Source organism: Mytilus galloprovincialis, chromosome 11, assembly GCF_965363235.1.
Source record: "Mytilus galloprovincialis chromosome 11, xbMytGall1.hap1.1, whole genome shotgun sequence".
In the NCBI taxonomy this organism is placed as follows: Eukaryota; Metazoa; Mollusca; class Bivalvia; order Mytilida; family Mytilidae; genus Mytilus; species Mytilus galloprovincialis.
The window spans coordinates 11,810,990-11,837,977 of NC_134848.1; the positions used below are offsets into that span (position 1 = coordinate 11,810,990).

Genomic DNA, 26,988 nt, shown 5'->3' on the forward strand with positions numbered 1-26,988 from the left:
TTTTTTTTAAGTATCCCCCCTCTGCACAATATATTTTCGATAAAATTATTGTCCATGACTTCCATATTCTTAAAAACATATAACTATGAACTAATATGTTGAATGTTTAAATGTTTCGGTTAACTTCTTAATGTGTAATATATTTAACGAAAACTCATTTTCAGTGTTTTAACAAACAATATTTATACATTAAACAGATACAGACATTATTATTTAAACTTTTTGTATACATCGAATTTCTCATTATGTACTAACATATTTCCGTTGACAAAATACAAGTATTTCCTGACGAAAGGTCTGTCACAAAATGGCGGATGACTTCATAATGTGAATAAATGGATTGTGAAACAAGAAAAGGTAGGGACTAATATCATTGTTTTCATATTTAATAAATTACTGAAGAATAGGCAAATGAATTTTGACAAATACGTAAGTCTTTTTACGCTTTCCAACATCGAAGTTTGATCTTATAGTGTTTGCATATATATTCACGATACTTCCGCCTCAATGACGTTAATGTTATCTGATGGCCAAGAAATGGCCTAATAATTGCTTCTTCCTGTTACCAAATATGACTGCACGTGAAATGATTAAATGTTATACACCTTTATTTGTTTAGTATGTTCCACAAAGATCATACGTTTTAATGTATGATAGGTTTAATACACAAACACTGTATGATTTACTTGTTGAAGACAATGAACCTACAAACAACTTTCTTAGTCTTACAGTGAAATAACCATATTGAGGATACCATTAACAACCAGACTTTTATAGAACCATTCAAAATGCGTATAAGTGGGTCCAGATGACATGTCAACCAAATGAAGTAACATTTTGCACACATGTTAGGATAGTCAGTAGAAAAAAATTTTAATTTTAAAAGTTTATTTCACGCTATTGTTAGATTTTATAGCGCCATCTTCTTAAAACGGCTCAAGTTTGTACAATAATATCACAATTATGTTACTCTGAGTATGCTTGACAAGGTTATGTTTAACTGGTATTTGAATTGTTTTTCTTAACACACATCATCCGTCCTTCGAAATTTGACAACATGTTAATGCTTGCGTAAAGGTAAATTTGGAGCTGACCGGTCTAAAAAAAAAAAAATTTGAGGATATTTTGGATACTTGGTAAAGAAGTAACAAAAGGACATGGCATCTGTTTAAGAACATTGATTTTTTAAATATTTTAAATATCTTTAAAAAGGTTTACATGTGTACTACAAATTTAATGATTTTTTAGCTAGGGTCTCTTACACCGTTAACAATTCAGTGGCGGATCCAGAAATTTTCATTAGTGGGGGCCCGCTGACTGACCTAAGAGGGGGCCCGCTCCAGTCACGCTCCAATGATTCCCTATATAAGCAATCATTTTTTACCAAAAAGGGGAGCGGGCCACCTGCCCCCCCTAAATCCGCCTCTGAACATGGCAACGGAATAAAAATGGGTAATTTTCACATATTTTTTAACAAAAATCCGTGTATTTTATCATGAAAATTTATTTATCTTTTGACACTAACTTATGATATTTGGCATGAAGGTGTATAACATTAAGACAGTCTATATTGTAAAATGACTGGAGCACACAATTTTCCCTCCATTGAAATTTTTTTTTTTATAATACTTGATGCACAATGTCTTGTTGTCCCCCTAAGCACCAATATACGACAGGGAACATATAAATGCTGTTGGTGACCCTCTGCTGTTGTTTTTTATTTGGTTGGGTTGTTGTCTCTTTGACACATTCCCCATTTCCATTCTCAATTTTATGTTTGTTCGTCTGTCTGTCCGAGCATCGGTTCGTATTGTAAACTATCTATTATAATCAATTTAAATATAAAGTATAAAAATAAAAATAATTCAAAACGTATTTCGAAACAAAAGTTTGATATTCTGAACAAATTTAAAGTGATGATTAAAGCTAAGACTATAATAGATTTAAAATGACCATTTGAAAAAAAAAATCATGTAGCAATTATATCTCAGATGTCAAATACTTCGAAAGATGTACGTGTAACATTTTGACCGAAACTGTAACAAAACTGATATAAATAAATGTATCGACTTCAATGTGTCTTATTGGCCAAATGGTATGCAGATCAGAAAACAATATTAAGGTTATTTAAAAATGATGAATTTCATCATAATTTTAGACTTTTCTTCTAAATGGAGTGATACTAAAATGGATTGACGAATTGATAGACCTTTGATGGTTTTTGTTATCAAAAAGTGTAGTGTCAACCGAGAGATGTTGTGTAGATATCGTTCGTGACTGCATGTGTTTGCTAGATGTGATTTTGTTCATGTGGTTGTTTTGTAGCTGAAATTCTCAATATCAACCATATAGTAGAATGATAATTCTCAAACATTCGATGAAGATATCACTATTTATAAAATGTCCTCTAACCCATTATGTTATTAGTGAGTTTGCGTTCTCTCTGTTTCAAATTTGATATCAATCTAATTGTTCGAATACTGGTTTGTCATTTAGGGGCCTTTTTCTGCTGACTTTCCGGTATTATCTTTGTTCATTTTCGAAGGCCGTACGGTGACCTATAGTTGTTAATTTCTGCGTCATTTGATCTCTTGTCGAGAGTTGTCAATTTTGCAATCACACCACATCTTCTTTTTATATATTCTTAACCAAATACAACACTTTTAAATCAAACTGTTTCATTTAACCTTCAGGTAAAACATGTATAATGACGATAGTTCTATTCATAGATATACAAAAAATGTGGTGTGACTGCCAATGAGACAACTCCATATACAAGACTCAATTTATCAAAGAAAACCATTATATGGCAAAGTACGGTCTTCAACACGGAGCTTTAGCTAACACCGAACTGCAAGCTTCTAGTGTAAAACCATTCAAACAGGAAAATCAATTTTGTTTGTTAGAAAATATATTTGATGACCTATATATATATTCTATTATGCAATTCTACTAAACTTTAATTCATTTTGTTAGTTGAAATAAAAACGACAAATTTTGCATTTACTTTATTAATACATCATATTTTGATTCATTGTGTAATGAATAATGTCAATGTACATCGAAGCACCTTCAACTTTCTGGATTTTTTCAACTCATAAATCGAAAATAAACTGACAATGCCATCGCTAAAAATGAAAAAGACAAACCGACAAACAATAGTACACATGACACAACATAGAAAACTAAAGAATAAACAACACGAACCCCACCAAAAACTAGGGGTGATCCCAGATGCTCCGGAATGGTAACCAAATGACAGGCAAACATACAGCTCCTAGAAACTGTTTTATGATCGACAGACCACCTACTAAAGTTTCTCTAACCCAAATCAAGTAAACACATCGTTATTATTTCGACACAGACAATGTATATTTAGATGGGACTAGAACTCTATGTATCTGATACATACTAAGCTTAAACACTTTTCTAATTTTTGTTTATCAATGACTTGGCCACATGTGTTCTTTAAATGAAAATATTTGAGATGGCATTTTAAATTTGGTAACTGTAAATATATTGTATGATATGTACCTACATGTAATACATTTAGAATATATGGTGTAAAGTTACTACACTTTATCATTTGCTCACAATATGTTTTACTCATTGTGTCAAAACTTCTGTTTTTATCTTAAGATACTGGACCGTTAAAAAATCATTACTTTTGTCAGTTTTGTCTGAATTGTTTTATTTAATCAATTTAACGTAATTATGGAAACATAGTGTTTACCATCACAGGCATACAACACCATTGACTAACAAATTCAAGCAAACAACTAGAAACAGTAAAACAATCAATAACATATTTAAAATAATATTCTGGTGAATCCTGCTAATCTTTAATATAATATAAGCTTTAATTATTCATGCGATAATGTACGGCATTCACTATTAAATAGAAAGAAGATTGACATTATAAACTGTTTATAAATGATAGTTAGAGCTTTAACCTTCAAACTAAATGTTTAAAACAACCTTATGTACCCATATTTTGACTATTTTATTTATTGTGTCTGTTTATTTAACGCATCAATGTAAAAATATCGGAAATTGATGAGACTGTCATTAAAGTGAGAGGGTTAGCGCTATAGAACCAGGTTTAATCCACCATTTTCTACATTTGAAAATGCCTGTACCTAGTCAGGAATATGACAGTTCCTGTCCATTCGTTTTTGATGCGTTTTGTTATTTGAATTTGCCATGTGATTATGGACTTTCCCAATTGATCTTCCTCTAAGTTCAGTATTTTTGTGATTTTACTTTTTATCGCTATATACGTAAACATGTCCGGTGTTAAAATATAAGTTTCCTGTAGATATGTTTACGACTAAATTACATATTATACATTAATGATACTATCACATTAGAGTTAAAAATAAATATAGATAGGTATAGTTTTGTTGTTTCTTATAAACATAGATTTTTATTTGACACTGATGAGTCTTTTAATCCTGGTACAATGTATCTATGATATGATATAGACAATTGTTGTAGACAACTGTTGTACATATATAATAAACACTGCAGTTTTTTAAATTATAATTGACTTTTCCTTGGGAAACTTTTTGTAACAGTAATGCTAAACATCTGCGTTATATTGTACACAATACTAACTTCTAAGAGCCCCTGAAACATCCTTTTTCAGCATGATATTAAAATTGTTAATGAAATCAAATGGGAAAACTTGAACATGTATTTAACCAAATTAAATAAAATGACTCTGTTATGTGACCTTTAAACTGCTTATCTTTGAGTCATTTGAACTCTTGTTGATAGTTGTCTGAATGTTAGTCATACCACACCTCCTTATATTTATCTTGTTGTCGAACAGGATTGGTCTACTGAGTTTAGGGCTTCCAAGACTCTCAGGATGTTAAAAATCCAGAAATTCAGAATGTCATGCTTGTCAGTCTAGTAAAAAACAAACATTATTAATTGTAAACATGTTCTTGTTCTGATATACATGTCATATTTGCTACTGAACTTCAAACCTCATTAACCATGTTAACCAAATCGTTATCATATTTATCAAAAGTGCAGTAAAATAAGAATAAAGCATGTATTCCAGTTTAGGCAAAGTGCAAAGACATTAAAAAGACCAAATTTATCCAACCTCATATCATGCTTATACTTCAAATGTGCATGTATCACCCATGTTTGCAGTCAACCATTCATAAATGGTCTGATTTATAAACAGTTAAACTTATCAAGCAATGTAACATGAATGTTATGTACCTGCTCCAACAGGAATAAAAATGCCTTTTCAGCTGAATAAATTCCTACTCAATTGTGCTCTTACCACTTCGGCCACTTTCTTATTTCCATTATGGTCTGGATTGACACAGGACCTTGAAGGTTTCCATAGCAGCCCTAAATTTCACCTATGCACAGAGTACACCTTCAAGTTTGGTTGAAAGCTACAATATCAAATACATTTAAGAAGAAAACTCAAACTTGGCTAAAACATTGAAAAACAACAACTTTACATTTTGTACTACTGCCATGACTGTTGAGGACAAATGTTTAATGTTCACAAAAAACACCTGTAGTATGATTATCAAACTCATTATGTATGTCATGCATGGTAAAAATCATTTTAGCTTTCTTCATTTGTTGGTCACCTGGTCAATAAGGATGCAAATGTGAACATTCTTCCAAATTTGCTTTATACTAAAGAATATAAATCTTTTTCTGTCTATCAAGAATAATAATAATCCCTACATTCAGATTCATGTTTTACAAGAAGATAAAAACAAAATTGTTTTGCATGTTTTAAATTTGTCAAAAATGGATACTAGTTATAAAAGTGTTTTTCCAATCTTTTCATGCTTATCAATATAACAGCCGCTTATTATTTATGTTTAAATTTGAACCATGATAAGCCGACATTGTTTCATAATTTGACTTTTCATAAAACAGCCTGTAACAGGTATCAACATAAACAAAAGTATACTATCTATAAAAGGGGAATTGGAAATTTTCAAAAAAATCTTAATAGCATTAACTGAAAGGAGATAATAATAAACATTAATTGTCACGCTTTTCAAAGTGCGAATAATTATTTACCTACCTAAAAAGTCCACACCTGTATGATATGAGATGATATGAGATGTATGATACGGGTGTCGTTTTCTAATATTTTCGAGTATCAAGTTCCGTACTATATACCAAAAAAGAATTGTAAAATCAAAGGGAAAGGCGATTTATCTTAATCTTTATAATTTGCAGCAGTGTTAAGCATAATTACGTTTGATGCACCTGTGTAATACCCCGCCAATGAAGAAAAAAAATGTTTTGGTGAATTTTCATAATATTTTTGGGTCCTTTGTTCTGTTGTATATAGTTTTAATGTCACTGAAGCCTATTTTAACTTTACTTTTAATCATCGAGTTATATTAAAGTAAACTATAATAAATAAATAAATATCTTGTTTAGTCATTTCTCAAATGATATTTTTATGAAAGATATATTTTTCAGTTTAAAACCACTATTGGTGTATTAGGTTATGATATGTTGCGGGACATAACATTTTCATCCACATATTGTTGTACCGAGTTCTTGTCTAATCGTAAATGATAACATGATAAAGTATTTAACGGTAGGGACATAAAGAATTTTCTGCTGAACCATATCACTCTTTTATCGATGATATTGCTCCTTTGCACCCACAAGCTCTAACATTTTTTTTCTTCTAAGAACCTAAAACAATTGGTATGTTTCTATGTGGTTTCAATCACAAACAGGCATGATATCCTACATGTACACGATATCTATTTTATAAGCATGTTGTAAGTATACGTTAATTTACGTTTTTTGATTGAGTTAAGCCTTCCAACTGATATTTATCGTGTGTTTTTATATGCTGTGATGTGTTACTATTGTTTGAGAAAAAGGGGGAAGGTTTGGTACCATTAAAACGTTCAATCCCGCTGCAAATGTTTTTTTTTTTTTTTTTTTTTTTTTTTTTTGCACCTGTCCTTTACGTTGGTTTTCCCGTTTGAATGGTTTTACACTAGTAATTTTTAAGCCCTTTATAACTTGTAGTGCGGTGTGAGCCTAGGCTCCGTGTTGAAGGCCTTACATTGACCTATAACGGTTTACTTTTAGTAATTGTTATTGGGATGGAAAGTTGTCTCATTGGCACTTACACCACATCTTCCTATACCTAGTAACAAAAGAAGTTAGTTTAAATGTTTTTGGTTTTCCATTGAAGTGACTCATTGTCCTGTCAATAAGTTGTTTGTATTATCTTTCATTTTTGCTGGTATGCTTTGTACGTGTGACTTTTTGTGTTTCTTTTGTACATATGATGTCGCTTTGTCCGTTTAAACATCCCGCGAGTATGTGATTGTACAGAGGCAACATTAGCTATACACAATGGGCGCTTGTTTAATTTGCCAATTTTAAATTATATTTTTTTCATTTATTCTAATTACATCTTTACATAAGAGAAAAGATAGGCAGAACAACTACTACCTTGAATAAATACATTTGGTTGCTTTGTAAATCGAAATGAAAAAAATAATGAACTACTTGTAGTACTTTTAAAGCTTTAACATTTTAAGGACATTTGATTTTTAACCCTGTCTGCTAACATTGCCCATGTTAAATTTTATAATTGTGTGTATATACATTGAACGAAAAATATGTGACGTATTAAATTTTATGACGTCAGACACGCAAATCAATGAATGTGTTTGTATATAGATGTTTTTGTGTTTTATTAAATTGTTTATTTTAAAATTGATAAACGATGATGACTGTTGTACCCATATTTTGACTATTTTATTTATTATGTCAGTTTAGTTCACGCATCATTGTAAATATAAAGGAATTTGATGAGACTGTCATCAAAGTGAGAGGTTGAGCGCTATAAAACTAGGTTTAATCCACCATTTTCTACATTTGAAAATGCCTGTACCAAGTTAGGAATATGACAGTTCTTGTCCATTCGTTTTTTATGTGTTTTGTCATTTGATTCAGTATTTTTGTGATTTTACTTTTTTGAACAGGTAAGACAACAAATTTAAGAAGCTGAAAAGAAAAGTTACTCTTATTAGGTATATAGATATATAAGTATCGAGATGCACTTTTATCATGTTTATGTAGGAGAAAATAAAAGAATTATACCAAAATAAGTACCTATGACAAGTTTCCACTAAGATTGAACTTAAGGTATACCCAGAACATTGATTGTTTCTGTTTGTCTCTGATTTATTGATTATTTTTTCAATGACAAATTAAGACTTAGCATATTGCATGTGTTATGTAGAAACCTTTCCATTTTTAAGGCTATGTTGTGCCATCTAGATGTGTTTAGAATATTTGTTTTATAAGTGTTGGCGTCTCATTAATGTAAATCCAAAAGTCCATTTGTTCATGAAATACTGTGGATTCATTATTATTCGTTGGATACCAATTTTCATGGATTTTCGTGGGTACCGGGAAACCACGAATTTAAATATTCAACGAATTGAAAAAGTTCTAAAGGAATATATGCATACTTTGTCAAAACCACGAAATTAAATACCCACGAATATGCAAGTTTTCCTCAAACCACGAAAATTGGTAACAACGAAAATAAATGAATCCACTGTATAGTTTGTATACTTAGTCCATGGCATCATAGTTGCAAAATGTGGAATAAATGTATCTGTTATCTTGCCTTTTTATTTGAATATCGAAAACATATATATTTCAGAACCCTAACACAGAGGACAACATATTAAGTTTATCTAATCAGTAAACAATCTATCTGATAACATAGACAAATATCTATGGCGGAATCTGGTGAAAACGTGGTACAGTCAGTTGATAAGGTAGACAATTATCCGTCTCACAACAGTCAGACAGAGCTACACTCAGTGTCAAGTTCTAAGACAGGTACTTGTTTTAACTCATATATTGACTTTTGTTTCCTTTGGTAATTGTACACAAATATATTACGTGTGTTACCTCTCGTCATATAATACATGTATTGACTTTATTCATCTATATAGAATGAAATTCAAAACAGTGTGGCTGTGGCCATTGATTGACACATTAAATTCATCCATTGACTGGGACAATTTAGGTGAACGTTTGAATGTAACGACCATGTACTTTTTAAAGACACTTAAACTATGGGGTAACCAAAGGTTCTCAACACCTTAATAAAGTAATTCGAAAAATTAATCAGAAATAACACGATGTTTTGATTTATATCAATTGTATAAATCAAAGCATAAAGGTTATTCCTGATTAATTTTTCGAATTATTTTATAATTAAAGGCGTTAAGAAACCTTTGGTGACCCCACAGTTAAATGTCTATCGTAGGTACGTCGTGAACAGTGGTCGTTACAGACAAACGTTCATGTAAATTGTCCCAGTCAATGGATGAATTTAATGTGTCAATCAATGGCCACAGCCACACTGTTTTGAATTTCATTCTACTGTGGATTCATTAATATTCGTTGGATACCAATTTTCGTGAAATTCGTGGGTATAGGGGAACCACGAATTTAAATGTTCAACGAACTACAAGTTTTCTAAAGGAATGAATGCAGAATTTGCCAAAACCACGAAATTAAATATCCACGAATATACAAGTTTTCCTCAAACCACGAAAATTGGTATCCACGAAAATAAAAGAATCCACAGTACCTTCTTCAGTGTCAATATGGTATGCAGTATATTTTTGGGGAGACAGAACAGCTATACAAAAAACACATTAATTGTTATCGAAGCGATTACACCTACAAGCCCGGCCTCTTAGTAAATCGTCATCTGAGATCATTTAGGCACGACCGGCTGATCTCAGACACTCTACCTTCATTTTTCATAGACCACAGCGAGTGTTGGTCAAGGGTTGACAGACTGGCTCATGGAGATTTACCCCGGGGTCATTAAAGAACAAAAAACATAAAATTAGTTCTTATCATTACTTATCTCCTAAAACTCAAGCATCGGTACAGGACTCTTAAAGTTTTAAGGAATTGTTCCCTCCTCACAAACATCATTATTGGAAAAAATATTAGCGTATTGATACATGATAATTTGTATGACGATTAAGACTATCATTCCAGTTCGACAACCACATCATTCACATGTCAAGATAAGATTCACTACTGATGAAAGATATGGAACATCTGAACTATTTAATAATTGTTCATGAATTTTCTATTTAGTTGGTGATGCTGGATAATTTTAGACCTGCTCTTTACATATATATCTGCTTTTTGATATGTTGCAAAAGTAACAAATAACTTCGCAGAACGAAAAAAGCGTAATATATAAGATAACTCATTTGTCTTACAGAATTTGAATGGAGTAGTACAGATGTTCGGCCGAATACACCACAACCGTAAGTTTTTGCGATTTAATTGGTTTAATATATTGGTTAAGAACTGGACGGTTAATCAGTATATTATCTTTTGTGACATCACAAATTCTTATGGCTACGATGTCACGTTTTCATCCTGTATGGCTACGATCTCACGTCCTCGTTAAGGTTCTTCCTGGATATCACTTTATCGTGTATGTGTCAAGGTAAATAACTTACTTTTAACTTTGGAACAGGGGGCGCTTTACAATTTCTGTAAACAAATAAACTATATACGCCATTTGCATATTTTTTTATGATATCTGGAGTTGGAAGGATTTAATTTTTAATTTTCAATTTTAGAAATGAAAGTAAAGTTTTAGAAGGCACGCTTTTGTATTGATATAGAGCAGCTTGCATCAGCACATCAAATTGACACCAAAAGTTTGAAGTTTGATATCGTTCTTATGTCAATAATTGTATTGATGCCACATGAACAGCATACTTGTCTTGTGTTACTGTAGTATAACAATCAGAGTTAGACAAGCATAACCATGAGGTTATTTCTTCATAGACAAAAACAGTATTATCGGCTTTCCTTAAATAATATCAACGTACTGCCATGAATTCATGGAAATGCATTATTTTTCAGGGGAAAAAAGTTGTTTGGGACAAAGTTAGATAGAGGAAATAACATACATGTAGTATATAAATGGACAAATTATAAAAAAAAAAAACGTTTAACAAAACAACTGGAAAAAACAAATCAATCAATGGAGCGAGTGAAAATTTGCGTTTCCGTGAAAAGAACATGAGTAACACAAAATAGAGACACATTATTTGTCTTGTCGCATTAAAGTTATCGTGTGTCTCTTATGAATGCTTTTTCAGTCAGTGCTGGCATCAACAAGTTGGTAAAGTTCTTATTTGGTCAGTCCAAGGGAATACAAATAATAGTTCAGTGTTATATATGCCGATGAATCTGCCTCAAAACTGTACATTTCTTAGCCGATTATTTTGCCTTGGCCTGCCCCTTCTGTTATGGTCTAAAACTGAAAATAACTACTGTTAAACTTTGTGATTATGTTAGTTTTAGAGGCACATTCTATGTAAGGTTAATAGTATTTGGTATGTAATTGTATTAGATGAGAAAAATGAAATCACAAAATTACTGAACATCAAGGAAAATTAAAAAAAAAAATTCCATAATCAAATGTCAACATCAAAAGCTTACACACATCAAACGAAAGGATAACAATTATCATATTCCTTACTTGGTACAGACATATTCGTATGTAGGAAATTGTGGATTAAACCTGGTTTAATTCCACATTTTCACAGCTACATTTTGTATTAATTTCGCATCAGTAACGGTTGATTTACCTTTAAAAGTTTGCATGGCGCAGATTGAAGTGTTGCCATTTCAAGTTGATCATACTATCGAAATGACATACACGTGAGACATATTTCTGTGTCAACAGTTTACTTTGTAACCATAGAAATTTGAAAAATCAAACACAAATCAATCCATAGTTTTTAATTCATATTATAATAATATTGAAAATTTCCATAAAAATATTTCATTGAACTTTTTGTCTCAGTAATATAAAATTGAAAGTTATATATCATAATTTATATTTACAGAATACAAACAGAAGAAGACAACTTGTTACATGCAGCGTGTACTATTCTCTATACTGTACCTAGGGCTATTGAACACTACATAGACAGAGAGTACACAGGTGGTTTTCTTCAAGCTATCCGTGATTATAAAGATCAGTTGAAAACTAAACTCAGACCAGAGGAATGGGATTTACTCAGCCAACTATTAGGTACATTACTTACATATTTTACAAGATATACCTTAAAAGGTTTCCTATGTCTTAGTTATCAAAAGTACCAGGATTATAATTTAGTACGCCAGACGCGCGTTTCGTCTTCAAAAGACTCATCAGTGACGCTCATATCAAAAAAATATAACGCCAAACAAGTACAAAGTTGGCGAGCATTGAGGATCCAAAATTCTATAAAGTTGTGCTAACTACGGCTAAGGTAATCTATGCCTGGGATAAGAAATTCCTTAGTTTTAGAAAAAAATCAAAGTTTTGTAAACAGGAAATTTATATATAAAAAAAATGACCACATTATTGATATTCATGTCAACACCGAAGTATTAACTACTGGGCTGGTGATACCCTCGGGGACGAAACGTCCACCAGCAGTATTTTTTTTTAATAAATCTGATAATAATTGAACAATAATTATTTCTGTAAATTAAATTTGCAAATGAAGTTGCTATACATCTGAATGAGGTCAACAATAAATCCTAAATCATATTAAAAATGTACCTTTAAAGGTTTTCTATGTCGAAGATGGTACTAAAACTGATTATAATCGAAGAATAATTCTTCTGTAACTTAAATTTGGAAATGGAGTTGCTCTAAATCTGAGTGAGGTCAACTATAAATCCTAAATCATAACAGTTGGATTCAATTGGATAACAAATATATATAAAACAAGAATAACGTCAAACAAAAAATTTGGAGATTTATAGAGTCCAGATATCTTAAAATTGAGAAAGGAAATGGGGAATGTGTCAAAGCGACAACAACCCGACCATAGAACAGACAACAGCCGAAGGCCACCAATGGGTCTTCAATGTAGCGAGAAACTCCCGCACCGAGAGGTGTCTTTCAGCTGACACCTTAACAAATATGTATAGTAGTCATACCAGTGACAATGGACGTCATACTAAACTCCGAATTATACACAATAAATTAAAATTAAGAAGCATACAAGACTATCAAAGGCCAGAGGCTTCTGACTTGGGACAGGCCCAAAATTGCGGATGGGTTAAACATGTTAATAAGATATCAACCCTCCCCATATACCCCTAGCCAATATAGAAAAGTAAACGCATAACAATACGCACATTAATATTTAGTTCAAGAGAAGGCCGAGTCCGATGTCAGAAGATGTAACAAAAAGAAAATAAACAAAATGACAATAATACATAAATAACAACAGAGTACTAGCAGTTAACTGACATGCCAGCTCCAGACCTCAATTAAACTGGTTGAAAGATTATGTCTTCATTATATGAATATCATGTACAATCCCTCTCGTAAGGGGTTTAGTATCATACTATCATAAAGTATATGAGAAGAACATAACCCGTGTTATGCCAACAATTGTTTTTAAATAAATGTGTTTAGTTTTGGTGTAAAGACCCCATACCTCTTTTCCATACATTTTATGAATAAACTTAAATTCTTTGAATTCAGGTTGATAGTTGCATGTTTCTTAATGAGACAACTATAAAGATTTGCAGTTGCAGATATATAGTATACCATTGAGTAGATTATTCTAAATCAGTTTAACTCGCTGGTCAATAAAATATAATTATTTGCTGAAGTTTTATATATAGTTAAGTTTCTTATCGACTAATTATGTAATTATCAATATTATACTTTAATTCCAAAAAGTGCTGTACCAAAAAAAAAATCAAAATGGAAAGTCCCTAATCAAATTAAAAAATAAATGTTCAAACACATAAAACATAAAACGAATGAACATTAACTGTCAAATTCCTGACTTGGAACATGTGAATTAAACCTGGTTTTATTGATAGATAAACCTCTTATTTTTATGACAGTCGCATAAAATTAGAATATATTGACAACGATGTGCGAACAAGACAAACATACATAATAGTTAAATTGTCAAAAATATAACTAAATTAGCCAAGCTCGACTGTGCTTCAAAAATGATAAAAAAAGAACTGTTTTGTCAATCCCGCCGCGGTGATGGAGGCATCCAATAATACCGTTGTCCATTTATTTGTTTGCACTAACCAATATTAGGTTCCGTTTTCTTATTTTAGATTGACCACAGTTATGAAACTTATGAAACTAAATTTGCCGTTTTAGCACTTAAACTCCAGTTTGCGTTTGCGCAACAAAAAAGTAAGACACCTGTATATAACGCGTGTAACACCTAAACACTAATAAAGTTTTGATTGTGTGGCATTACGTTTGTCGTTATCGACTTTTTCCTTTTATAAAACGGTTCCTTTGCCGTCTGTTAAATGGACACATTTTTCTTTCATTGTTGATTATATTAATTTACTATTTACTCATAAAAGAAAGTTAAATTGGTCATATTGTTTTCATTTTATGTGGAGAAAAGTTCTGGTGTTTTTAGAGTTATCGTATTTGATTGTTTTAACATTCGATTTTTTTCAGTTTCTTGATAGTATGTAGAGAATCGTAATGTCAAATAAGTTCGAAAACGAATGTTTTCGATCACTAAACACAGATTCAATTACATTTAAGTTGGTTTAACTGTTTCAAAGTTATGGTACTATGATGTTATAAACATTCATTTTGGTGTTCATAATATGTATAGTATATAACGTCACGAATTCCTACAACCAAACAGACATTATTATTAATAATAATTTTCTTTTTTTCAAGAAAGCAACTTTTTAGTTTTTTTCACAGACTCTTTTATATTTATATTGATATTGCATCAGACAACTAAATTTACAAAACTGTTCTAACTATCTTACTTGATCACCGTGGTTACCATTTGTCTTGTTTCTTTTCCAGTTCACCACAGACTATACCTTTTCTATGATCAGATAGTACAAGACAACATTCTAGATAGTGAGGTCCTTGATCTACTGATTTCCAGATGTATCCTAAGCAAAGAAGACAGAGCAGAAATAGAACACCACCCAAAACAGTCTGACCGCAACAAATGTATTTTAAACCTTCTAATTGAAAGACCACAAGATTCCTATCAAGTGTTATTAGAAGTTCTTAAGGAATCCACGACTTGTCCAAAAGACCTGATAGAAAGTATGGAAGGTCAACTTTATTCCCATCATAAACTTGTTTCTCAGTCCAAAGTTAAACCATGTGAGTATTTAGTTGTCAAATTAATGATTTGTATGAACTTGGGTGTCAGGTATTTTAAGTGACAATGTGACAAAAGGGATGATGGAGAGGAATCGACGCTTGTGGATAACAAAGTACACAAAAAAACTCATACAAGAAGAAGAATGCTCACAGTTACTAAGAGCAAGATCAAATTAACTCACCAGCTATTATATACCCGTGTGTGTACAGAAAACAATGCAAAAGATATTCTTTTGTTACTGTGCGACTTGTCTGTTAGAATTGCTCTCCACCTATTGCAATTTATTAAAAATTCTTTCAAAATTTCAACCGTTTTACAAAACCAAATTGATCAGAAATATCAACAAACTGCTGTAGAAAACCAAAGTTTTGTCGTAAAAGTACAAGGTGATAAAACAGAGCATACTGACAACCCTATAAGACTTTGATTCCACTGAAATGATATTGAATATCAGTCTAACATTTTGTATACATATCTAATTGTACTTTATGATAAGGGTGATAGGCAGACATTTTAAATTGATATACAAATTTCCAAACTCAGCTGTCATATAATTTTTCTTTCGAATATTCGAACCGAACATTATTTGAGTTAACCCATTTTATATTAAATACAATATATGTAAAATTGCAATAGGATTTGTTTCATTATAAGTTTTCATGGGAGATAACCTAAGATTAATATTCCTTGAACAAAGAAGACTTCCGAAAGAAAAAAAGATTTCCTCTCATGTAATCGTCATTCGGTATGCAAGAACTTGTACCTGCTACTTAGACCTTATAAAACATCACCAGTGTCTGAGAAGAAAGATGACGAACTATGGTGATTGCTAAACACTTTAGTCCTAGTTCTAAACAAGTTAAAAAAAAACCAGCACAACCTTGTTGATAATTATGCAGCATCGACTTCACAACTGATACATGATATTCCTGACGAATAGACTATAGGTACTAACGTTGTTAATTGTATGTATACACTACATGCTATATATAGTGGTTTTTTTTAGTTTTCTTTGTAAATTATAAACTTTTACAGTTTGGCCCATTTTTTGCTTATGTATTTTTGGTAGAGCTCGGTACTTTTATTTCCAGTCATTGTGTTATTATCATATCATGTATTCTTGTCTTTTTTTTTAGCTTGTGTGCTTTGTGTATATGCAATTTTGTTGTTGTTGTTGAATCATGTGTGTCTAGTTGTTTTTAATAAGATAACACAATGTGAACAGATGTATCCTATTTTGAACAGTTTTATCTATATATTATAATTTTGAATGACTGACATGAAAGTGAGAGATTAAGCTAGCCATAAAGGGAATTTAATCCACCATTTTCTGCATAAGGATATATCTATACCAAGTCAAGAATATTACAGTCAATTTACATAAGTTTAATAAGTTTGATCTATTTGTTGACTTGACAATGGAATCACCGTTTTGCATTTTCCTTGAAGCTTAGTTTTGTGGTAAAATTTTACTTTTAAACCTTTATACGTGTGTAACTTCTTTTAAGCAATCTTACTATATTCCAAAAAGATAATCTGCAGTTGATAACACAGTAAATTGCTTTTCTTTGATTAAGTTACAGGGTTCCATTCAGTCAAAATACAAAAGAACTACCACAATCTTACTCAGAATTTGTCCAATACAGAATGTGTCATAGATTCATTAATATCAAAGGGAGTGTTAGATCCTGACGACCAGTCATAAATAGTCTATAGTGGAGTACAGGCCAAAATAAACAGAAAACTAATAGACCATGTCAGAAGTGAACAAGATTATCAGTTTTTTCTTGAGGCACTGAAAGAGGATCCTACGAATGCAAAGCTGGCATCTGACTTAGAATCTACCGAGGTGAAACCAGAGGAATTCAATGTACTTCAAACAGGTTTAGTAATTTCTTAACAAATGATAAATAGTAATGTACAGAACATAAACATAAAATATCTCACTAGAGACTAAAAGATGTGGATGTAAGGTTATGTGTCGCCATTCCGGTTTTTTTTTCAAGCAATGCAACTGCATTATAACCAGGGGTCGAAATTAGTGCTGGTCCGATGGTCAGAGACCAGTAGAATTTGCATCGGACCAGTAGATTGTGTCAGCTGGTGGTCCAGCGGACCAGTAGAAATGTGCCGATAAAAATCTCTGATTGCTTCGCAATCTCGGTTTGTTTACAAAAGAATTTACCTGCGACATCAATTACGGGGGATACTACCGTATGTATTTCAGTTGATAAAGTTGTCAAAAAATAAACTCCTCATAGATACCAGCACTCAATTTTGCATGTCAATTTTGCAAGACCAGTAGATTTGGAGCCGGACCAGTTGATTTGCAGTCCACTGGTCCGGCTGGCCAGTACACAAAAAGCTTAAATTCGACCCCTGATAACAGGTATAATAGGCTGTAAAGGGCAATGACAAACTGAGGAACAATTCAATAGAGACAGCCAGATGGATGCTCAAGCAATAAACAGATATGACAGACGTACATACACAACAAAATGCATAATTTAGGTCAACTAGTTTAATTATTGAAAAGTAAAATCACAAAAATACTTAACTTAGAGAAAGATCAATTGGGAAAGTCCATAACCACATGGCAAAATCAAATAACAAAACGCATAAAAAACGAATGGACAAAAACTGTCATATTCCTGACTTGGTACAGGCATTTTCAAATGTAGAAAATGGTGGATTAAACCTGGTTCTATAGCGCTAACCCTCTCACTTTAATGACAGTCTCATCAATTTCCGATATTTTTACATTGATGCGTTAAATAAACAGACACAATAAATATAATAGTCAAAATATGGGTACATCAGTCATCATCGTTTAACAATTTTAAAAGGAACAATTTAACAGAACACAAAAACATCTACTATCTACGAACACATTTATTGATTTGAGTGTCTGACGTCAGAAAAGCAAAGTGGGCAATTTACACGTAACAGAAGTCAAGTGAATAACATCATTAAGTCTATAGGTCTCATGATAGTTTTATCTCCTGGATAGCCCCCCAATGGGTATATTAAAAATTATAGACAATGAAGATACAACAGTAAACTATTATTATCAGAACAGTTCGGGTGAACCAGCAGGGTTAACTATTTCTGCACAATATATTATGTCGTTGTAAGTTGTATTACTTCTAGTTCTTTCATATAAACAATCAACATATGTCTGGGCTTCAGTTGCCTTTTGGTCTAACAAGTTGAACTGCTGTATCACTAGCATGCCAATAACCAGGTTGTGAGTTTAAACCCCGTCTATTTCACGTGCGCTGGAGTATCATCTGTACCGAGTGTGATTGTGATCACGGAATAGCACAATTATGTTTAAAAGAGGAACGAAAGATACTAGTTGGACAGTCAAACTCAAAATCTAAAAAAACTGAAAACAAAAAGTACACATGACACAAAATGGAAAACTAAAGAATAAGCAACACAAACAAAAAGTGGCGTCTAACATGTCTAACACCCATCAAACAATCAATCCAAAACATTTAAATAGGAATATCCATTACTAGTTTAATAAATGGAATTCCTCCAAAAAAAACACTCATTTTTTAACTTACAGGAGTAAAATTACCATCACTTACAAACACACCAGGGTTCCAGACAATAGTAACATTAGTTTCTATGGTAAAAGCTGTCCAGATTTCAAATATAGAACTAGAAAGACATGATACCAGCCTATCAGCAGACTTATATAGATTACAGTCTTGGTACAAAAAGATGCTTAAAATGAAACTAATGAATTCGCATCAATATCAACAATATGTTCAAAGAGTTAAAGAAGTAAGTTATTTTCTTAAGTTTACACAGTAAAAGTCCTACAAAGAATATTCTATTGATTCTATTGTTTATTGTTGCTTGTCAACAACCGATTGAACAATAACCATTATACAAGGTTTAATTAATATATCATTAAAAAATGGTTGACCCTGATGTATGCATTATTTTACTGCACAATATAGTTTTGTTTTGCCTAAAATTTTCATGGAGCAGAGGTTGTCGGTGAAATGTTTAAAAAAAATGTTTTATTGTTTTTGACATATCTTTAAGAGAGCTCATCCAGAAAGGTTTCACTACATGCTTTTGATAACTATTCTCCCCTTTTAAACAATACAGCTATTTCTTATTATGAGGTAATATTTGTATTGTTAAAAAACTGAGAATGAAAAGATGTACAAGTGATCGGAATAAAAAAAAAAGACTTGTGATGTCAAATAAACACTGTATATCATTTTATTCTGGTATCACCTAAGATGAACAAAGGTTTATAGAAAAACATATTAATTAACATTGCATTGCCTTGTACATTTGTTGAGGAAACATCAACTATATAAATTGAAAATACTGACAACGCCATGGCATTGACAGAAGAAAAAACAAACGACAGTTTACTCAATACAATACAACACATATAAAGACTGAGCAATACGATAACCACAACAATATAGAATGATTTAAGATGCTCTAGAAGATTAAAAACAGATATTGCTCCACATTTGGCACCCGTCGTGTTGTCATACTTAAATTAGAAATAAATTTTGTTTTTTTTAATTATCAATGTAACCATTTGTTTGATTTGTGAACAGATATTGGTCAGACTAGGTGACGATGATGATCCTGTAGATATAACATGGAATGTTGGACTGCAGAAACAAGTTAGGAAGGTTCTTTGTGATTTAAAAGGTAGCCTTATTGACATGTAGCATAAATGTGTGAAGAAAAACAAATATCTGGCTTTCTCACATAGACATAGTGAAAAAAAGTATTGTTATGGGTACATTCACAAAACACACACTTAAAATTAAAGACTAAGCATCATGTATCCCTATAAAATCTAGGTTAACTTTATCAAATGCCCTGATTCTACTTCAATAGTGGCACCCGTGAGTTTACTAGGGCAACGTAAAAAACGAAATAATAATGCTTATTAATTAGGAAAAATGACAGGATTTGTCATTATTGGCTATTGAAAATGAAGAATGACAGGATTTTTTACTTCTGTAGCTCCGACCAAAGAATGGAAAACAGCCCAAGGCCACCAATGGGTCATCAACAAAGTGTAAAAATCCTGCAACAGTAATCTTCCTTCCGCTGGCCCCTAAACCATTACATATACTAGTTCTGTGAAAATGGAGGTCACACTCAACTCCTTAACATATAAATGAACTAGAATTAAAAAGAAGCAAAATACAAGACATACAAAGACCGGAGTCTTCTGACTTGATACAGGTGCAAAAATGCAGCGGGTTAAACATGTTTTGTGAAACCTTAACCCTCCTACTATATCTTCTAGCCGATGTAGAATAGATGTACAATTATGTGTCACTGTAAATGGCATCTCTGAAGACCTTGTATTATAGCTAAATTTAACATTTGATTTTCCGATGCTCATGTAATTTCAACACAACATTTGAAATGGCAAAAGAAGGCACATGTTGGGTATCTAACACAATAGTAATTAGTCACAGAGCTACGGGACTTCAACCGGATGAATCAAGATATTTTTTTTATATTTTGCACTAACATCAAAATGCCTGAATTGATTTGCTCAAACTTTCTGTAACCAGATTTACAATTTATCATTCCAAGGCTATGGGAATTTGACCGTCAAATAAAATGGATAAATACAAACCATTTTTAAATGTTATGCACCGACTTTATTTGCTTGGATCAAATTACTACAAATTTGAAATGTTATTGGGATTAGTGAATATAATTTTGCTTTTGATTTTGAAAATATTCTGAATTGTCATTCCAGATTTTCTGGGGATTTTTAACAGGTATATATGACATTATATTCATATACCTAACGGAATCCTTATTCATGAATTCTTGTTTAAATCTGCTTTAATGCTTTCAAATATTCCGTTTTATTCGGCAACTACTTTGATGAGCACAATTATAATACATCATGAACTCAAGGTACAGGTGCTGTCCCATGTTTTGGCGGGACATATTTATTAAGTTGTTTTGTTTTATTTATGTCCATACTTTTATCAACCGATATTTGAAATGTATTTTGTTGTTACATCACTCTCTCCTCCAGCCGCCCTTAATTGTTCTTAATTGAATTATTTGCATTTGTCATGTCGAGGCCAATTTTAACTTGATTTGAGGTAGGGTGTGCTCGGTGTTAGAGATGCCTTGTAGTTCATTTGTTCTACTTTGTTCGGTAGAGACTCGTCGCATTGCAAATCATGCAGCATCTTCTAGTTTTTGAATATGCATGTATGTGTCTTACATGATAATGTAAGTATACACGTTCATTAGTGCATTTCCTTAGTGAAATCATGGTAATAGATCTCAGGAAAAAATTCGGTTCAAATTTCAGAAAAAGAAGAACATTCTGATCTTAAAGAGAAAATATTGAAAATGGAAACTGAGCAGGACGAAGTTATACCAAAGAATATTAGAGGTATATTGTTAGTTCAAATGCTTTGCAACTTTATATCTTGACAACAAACGTCTGTAGTAAACTATTCTGCTTTCAAACCAGTGGCAGCTCGAACAGAACCGAAACACTAATTGAAAAAAATTAAATAACAAAAATACCGATTTCAAAGAGGAATATTCAAAACAAAAAGTCTGTCAAATGGCAAAATCAAAATTTCAAACAAATCAAACAAAGGAATAATACCTGTCGGATGGATATTACAAAAAATAGGCTAAACATTAAAAGTTATATGCACAAAGACAAATAAAAGAAGACTATAACACGTTAATAAGATGATAACAACGTCAGTACCCAGAATCCAGACTTCAAGACCGTCATGTAGTACTTGTTAATACCGTATCTAAGCTACTGAAAATTACATATAATTGACCCTGTCATCTTTGAGTCTGAACAAAACTGTAGCATACAGTGATATAGTCTAGCAGTTGTATATTTACGCACTAACTCGTCTTAGAGAAAGGACCACTTTTTTTTGTGGTTCATTATTTCGAACTTTGAATTAGTCTGTTCAAAAAGAACCACAAGAATGAAAACATTCAAATCAGTGGAAAATAGGACAAAAGACTTAAAAGGGTGAATACTGAATAGAAATTAAAAACAACAGAGGTATTCCGCAGTATCATAAAACATGTAAAAGGCCAGTAAAAAGTTGGATTGCATAAAATGTAAAACTTTGATGTATCAAGATCTCATGCGTTACGTTCAACGTTCTCGTATTCTATTCCTTAATAAATGAAAACATGTTAAATTTGCCGTTTCTGCATTTTTACTTTATTTTGCCTCGCCCAAATGTTATTTAGATTATATACAATGCTTAATCGCGTTATTATCACTAATTGCATAACAAGTCCGAATTTGAGGGATGTTATTTTTACTGTTCACGAGTTAGGTCCCACTTTTCATTGGAATTGTGTCCTTTATTGGAAATATTGCTGAATATGCCGTATATTTACAAGCAGGGTATTTATGTCCTATGGACACATTCGTCTTTGATTTAATTCTAACATCGTAGTGCCATTGGACATAGACGTGCATATTTATATGTAGTCATCGAAGTATGCCAAAAATACACCATTGGTTAGGCCAAACATGTTTTCATTATTTGTTTTACTTACGACATTGCGTCATTTCTGGATTCATTTCCTCGCACGCCTGTGTGACTTCATTTACCAGATAGACGGCTCATCTGTTTCCCTGCTCTATTAAAAGTTTCCAGCACTTTCAAAATCGTCATTCTGTAGGGGAATATAGAAATATTTTGTGTTCCATAAGTACGTAAACCTGATTACTGTGCGATTGAGCCAAGGTGACCATTTTCATATTTTGATTTCCCGAATATTTTGTGCAGTATAAAATAAAATGGTTTGACCCGTTTGCTCAACATGTGTTGGAAATTTCAATGCATACATTGTGTCACGTTTTAATGGAAGTCACATGACAGATTCGTCTGAAAACTGTTCCCCGGAACTTGACTTTTGGTATGAACACATAATGAAGTTGGATAACTTTTTGGCGATGTTGTTCATTGTTATAATCAATTTGTGACATTTACCATTGACCTTTTTGTCAAATACATCAATTTTATGGAACATTTTGATGTCTGTTTTTTACAAATTTAGTATGAACAATATAATCTAATATTCTTTAAAATGATTCTACAATTAGTTATATTCTAAATAGTACTGTTCCATGGTTAAACAATACAATATCCTCGTGTCTTATTAGAAGATATCATTGACTTTTTGGTAGTTTCAATTACGATGCTATCAAAATAAGAATATCGAAAGTGATGGCCACTAAGTCAAGCCCGTACAACACTTCAGGCCATCATCTAGTCTTCAACAATAACACGATAATTTTAAAAATGTGTAGGAACCTACTGTGAATTCGTGATTATTTATTGGATATTACCAATGTCATTTCAACTGATCGGGCGGAGCTTACGTTTTAATTTGTATAAGGACAGTCTATTTGAAGATGTGTGTGATTAGGATGATTGCCGTTATACTCATTACTGATTTATAATCACCTATCAGTGTCATCAAAGGAATTTACAAAAGAATGACTGGACACTTTTTTGATGAGTTTATCCTCTAACACCTATCTATAGATGGACTGGTTTATTATGAGCGAACCGGTTAAACTCCGCCCAATCAAGTGAAATAAATCGAGTAATACCAATAATCGTGGGTTTTGTACGAAGTCAGGAATATGACAGTTGTTATCCATTCGTTTGATGTGTTTGACCTTTTGATTTTGCCATTTGATTTGGGACTTTCCTTATTGAATTTTCCTCGGATTTCAGTATTTTTGTGTTTTTACTTTTTTGTGGATACAGGTGAACCACGAATTCAAATGGTCAAGGAAAAATACATTTTCAATAGGATATGTATGCAGAGATTGGGAAAAAAAAACAGGAAATAAAAATGAAAAAAATAGAAATCCACGAAAAATGATACCCATGAAAAAAAAGGAAACCACAATACACGATATACTCAATCTACCTCTGAATGCCTGTTGTAAATGATAAAAAAAAATCATCTAAATTGTAATTTTTTTTTATTTCTAAATAACTACTTTATAATATGTTTCAGACCAAATAGAAAAAGAAATAAAAGAATGGGAAATAAAGGATAAGATGTTTGTGACTACAAGAGCAAGTGAGTATGTGCTTGCGTATTTACAGGACAACAGTTGTTTGACTTTAACTGCACCATCAGGAGTAGGAAAATCTTTCACTAGTTTTACAAAAGGAAGGGTACAGAATAATACCAGTGAGAAAACCAGATAATGTCGGTGATTATTATCAACCTGGTAAACAGACAGTCTTCATAATAGATGATATTTGTGGAAATTTTACTGCCAACCAACAGCAGATTGAAAACTGGCAACAACTGTTACCTGTAATAAACGCAGTTATAGCAGACAAATGTTGTAAGATTATTGTATCTTGTAGGTTACAAGTTTATAGAGATGATAAGTTTAATATATTAGAACCTTTTAAGTCCTGTGAATGTAATTTAATGTCAGATAAGTTATGCCTTACAGCTGAAGAAAAAGATAGTATGGCAAGCATTTATATTGATTCAAGTTTGGACAATATTGATAAACTATCACAAAACAGTGAATTCTTTCCACTTTTGTGCTCTTTATATCATTGGGAAAAACATGGAGATGTAAAGGAATTTTTCAAAAAACCATTTTTCGTCTATCAAACTGAACTAAACAGTTTGAGTAGGCATGGAGATGAGGGGAACTATAAAATATGCAGTCTAGCTTTACTAGTTCTCTTTAATAATCAACTGAAAGACAAATGGATCCAGAGTGCAGTAACACGTGAGCAACGACATCTTATCAAAGCTATATGTGATGCTTGTGGATTAAATAGAGGTACTTCCAAGACAAAACTTAAAGAGGCCCTTCTCACTCTAGAAGGTACATTTGTACATAAACAGGATGGTATTTATAAAACTGTACATGATAAATTGTTTGACTTTATTGCTCATTACTTTGGTCAGAAATGATTGAATGTTTAATAAACCATGGTGATAGTGATTTAGTACATGAACGTTTCATATGGGGGAAATCAACAGATGACAGGAACAGTAACATAGACTTCATTATTCAAATACCAGAAGATTATTTAGAACTATATTTAGAAAGGTTTATAAAGGACTGGTCATTAGGAAAAGTGAGAGTTACATTTATGAACACTAATTTGACAGTTTCAGAATTTAGACAACAGCTGTTAAAGCACTTACAAAATCTGGACAAATCACTTCAATTCACATTAGCCAATAAATGTGACACAGTATTATCAAAAGAGCACCATGGATCAGGCACTACTCCGCTGATACAGACTTGTTCTTATTGTCATACTGATATGGTACAGTGGATGTTAAATAATGATGTGGATGTGAATCAACATAGAGATGATGGTGTTACTGGACTGATATTTGCCAGTCAGGAAGGACATACGGATGTAGTTAGGTTGTTGTTAGAGAAGAATCCTAACATTGATCTATGTGACAATGGTGGATGGAGTCCTCTGTTCGTGTCGAGTCAGAATGGACATACTAATATAGTTAAGTTGTTATTAGAGAGGAATCCTAACATTGATCTATGTGAAAATGATGGACGTAGTCCTCTGTACTTGGCAAGTCAGGAAGGACATACTGAAATAGTAAAGTTGTTGTTAGAGAGAAATCCTAACATTGATCTATGTCAAAGGGATGGTTGTAGTCCTCTGTACATTGCAAGTCAAAACGGAAATACTGATGTAGTAAAGTTGTTGTTAGAGAAGAATCCTAACATTGATCTATGTCAAATGGATGGTTGTAGTCCTCTGTACATTGCAAGTCAACAAGGAAATACTGATGTAGTAAAGTTGTTGTTAGAGAGGAATCCTAACATCGATCTATGTCGTAATGATGGTTGTAGTCCTCTGTACATTGCAAGTCAAAACGGAAATACTGATCCTAACATTGATCTATGTCAAAGGGATGGTTGTAGTCCTCTGTACATTGCAAGTCAAAACGGAAATACTGATGTAGTAAAGTTGTTGTTAGAGAAGAATCCTAACATTGATCTATGTCAAATGGATGGTTGTAGTCCTCTGTACATTGCAAGTCAACAAGGAAATACTGATGTAGTAAAGTTGTTGTTAGAGAGGAATCCTAACATCGATCTATGTCGTAATGATGGTTGTAGTCCTCTGTACATTGCAAGTCAAAACGGAAATACTGATGTCGTAAAGTTGTTGTTAGAGAGGAATCCTAACATTGATCTATGTCAAAAGGATGGTTGTAGTCCTCTGTACATTGCAAGTCAACAAGGAAATACTGATGTAGTAAAGTTGTTGTTAGAGAAGAATCCTAACATTGATCTATGTCAAAAGGATGGTTGTAGTCCTCTGTACATTGCAAGTCAACAAGGAAATACTGATGTAGTAAAGTTGTTGTTAGAGAGGAATCCTAACATCGATCTATGTCGTAATGATGGTTGTAGTCCTCTGTACATGGCAAGTCAGAAAGGACATACTGAAATAGTAAAGTTGTTGTTAGAGAAGAATCCTAACATTGATCTATGTGACAAAGATGGCTGGAGCCCTCTGTACATTGCAAGTCAAAACGGAAATACTGATATAGTAAAGTTATTGTTGGAGAAGGATCCTAACATTGATCAATGTGACAATGATGGCTGTAGTCCTCTATACATTGCCAGTCTGAACGGACATACTCAAGTAGTTAAATTATTGTTAGAAAAGAATTCTAACGTCGATCTTTGTGACGATGA

The 26,988-nt window shown here is 32.3% G+C and overlaps 2 protein-coding genes across 2 annotated transcripts; both read left to right on the forward strand.

The window, feature by feature from the left end:
- Positions 1–269: 269 nt before the first annotated feature.
- Positions 270–16,167, forward strand: LOC143052032 (uncharacterized). The gene is made up of 6 exons (XM_076225007.1): positions 270–357; positions 8,705–8,886; positions 10,301–10,346; positions 11,949–12,136; positions 14,915–15,226; positions 16,127–16,167. Exons 2-6 carry the CDS (start codon positions 8,781–8,783, stop codon positions 16,165–16,167), a joined length of 693 nt encoding a protein of 230 aa, XP_076081122.1. The 5' UTR covers positions 270–357; positions 8,705–8,780.
- A 641-nt stretch (positions 16,168–16,808) lies between these two features.
- Positions 16,809–24,695, forward strand: LOC143050992 (uncharacterized). The gene is made up of 5 exons (XM_076224070.1): positions 16,809–17,110; positions 18,802–19,022; positions 19,826–19,922; positions 21,571–21,654; positions 24,288–24,695. The coding sequence occupies exons 2-5, from the start codon at positions 18,864–18,866 to the stop codon at positions 24,482–24,484; spliced, it is 537 nt and encodes a 178-aa protein (XP_076080185.1). The 5' UTR covers positions 16,809–17,110; positions 18,802–18,863; the 3' UTR covers positions 24,485–24,695.
- The last annotated feature ends 2,293 nt before the right edge of the window (positions 24,696–26,988 follow it).

What these genes read in the sequence shown, in the direction of transcription:
- LOC143052032 (XM_076225007.1), top strand. Translation starts at nt 8,781, where the DNA reads ATGGCGGAATCTGGTGAAAACGTGGTACAGTCAGTTGATAAGGTAGAC. An exon ending in AGTGTCAAGTTCTAAGACAG is followed by an intron (nt 8,887 to 10,300) that starts GTACTTGTTTTA and finishes TTTGTCTTACAG; the next exon opens with AATTTGAATGGAGTAGTACA. An exon ending in TCAGTCCAAAGTTAAACCAT is followed by an intron (nt 15,227 to 16,126) that starts GTGAGTATTTAG and finishes ATAATTATGCAG; the next exon opens with CATCGACTTCACAACTGATA.
- LOC143050992 (XM_076224070.1), top strand. Translation starts at nt 18,864, where the DNA reads ATGGTAAAAGCTGTCCAGATTTCAAATATAGAACTAGAAAGACATGAT. An exon ending in GGTTCTTTGTGATTTAAAAG is followed by an intron (nt 19,923 to 21,570) that starts GTAGCCTTATTG and finishes TTCAAATTTCAG; the next exon opens with AAAAAGAAGAACATTCTGAT. An exon ending in TATACCAAAGAATATTAGAG is followed by an intron (nt 21,655 to 24,287) that starts GTATATTGTTAG and finishes AATATGTTTCAG; the next exon opens with ACCAAATAGAAAAAGAAATA.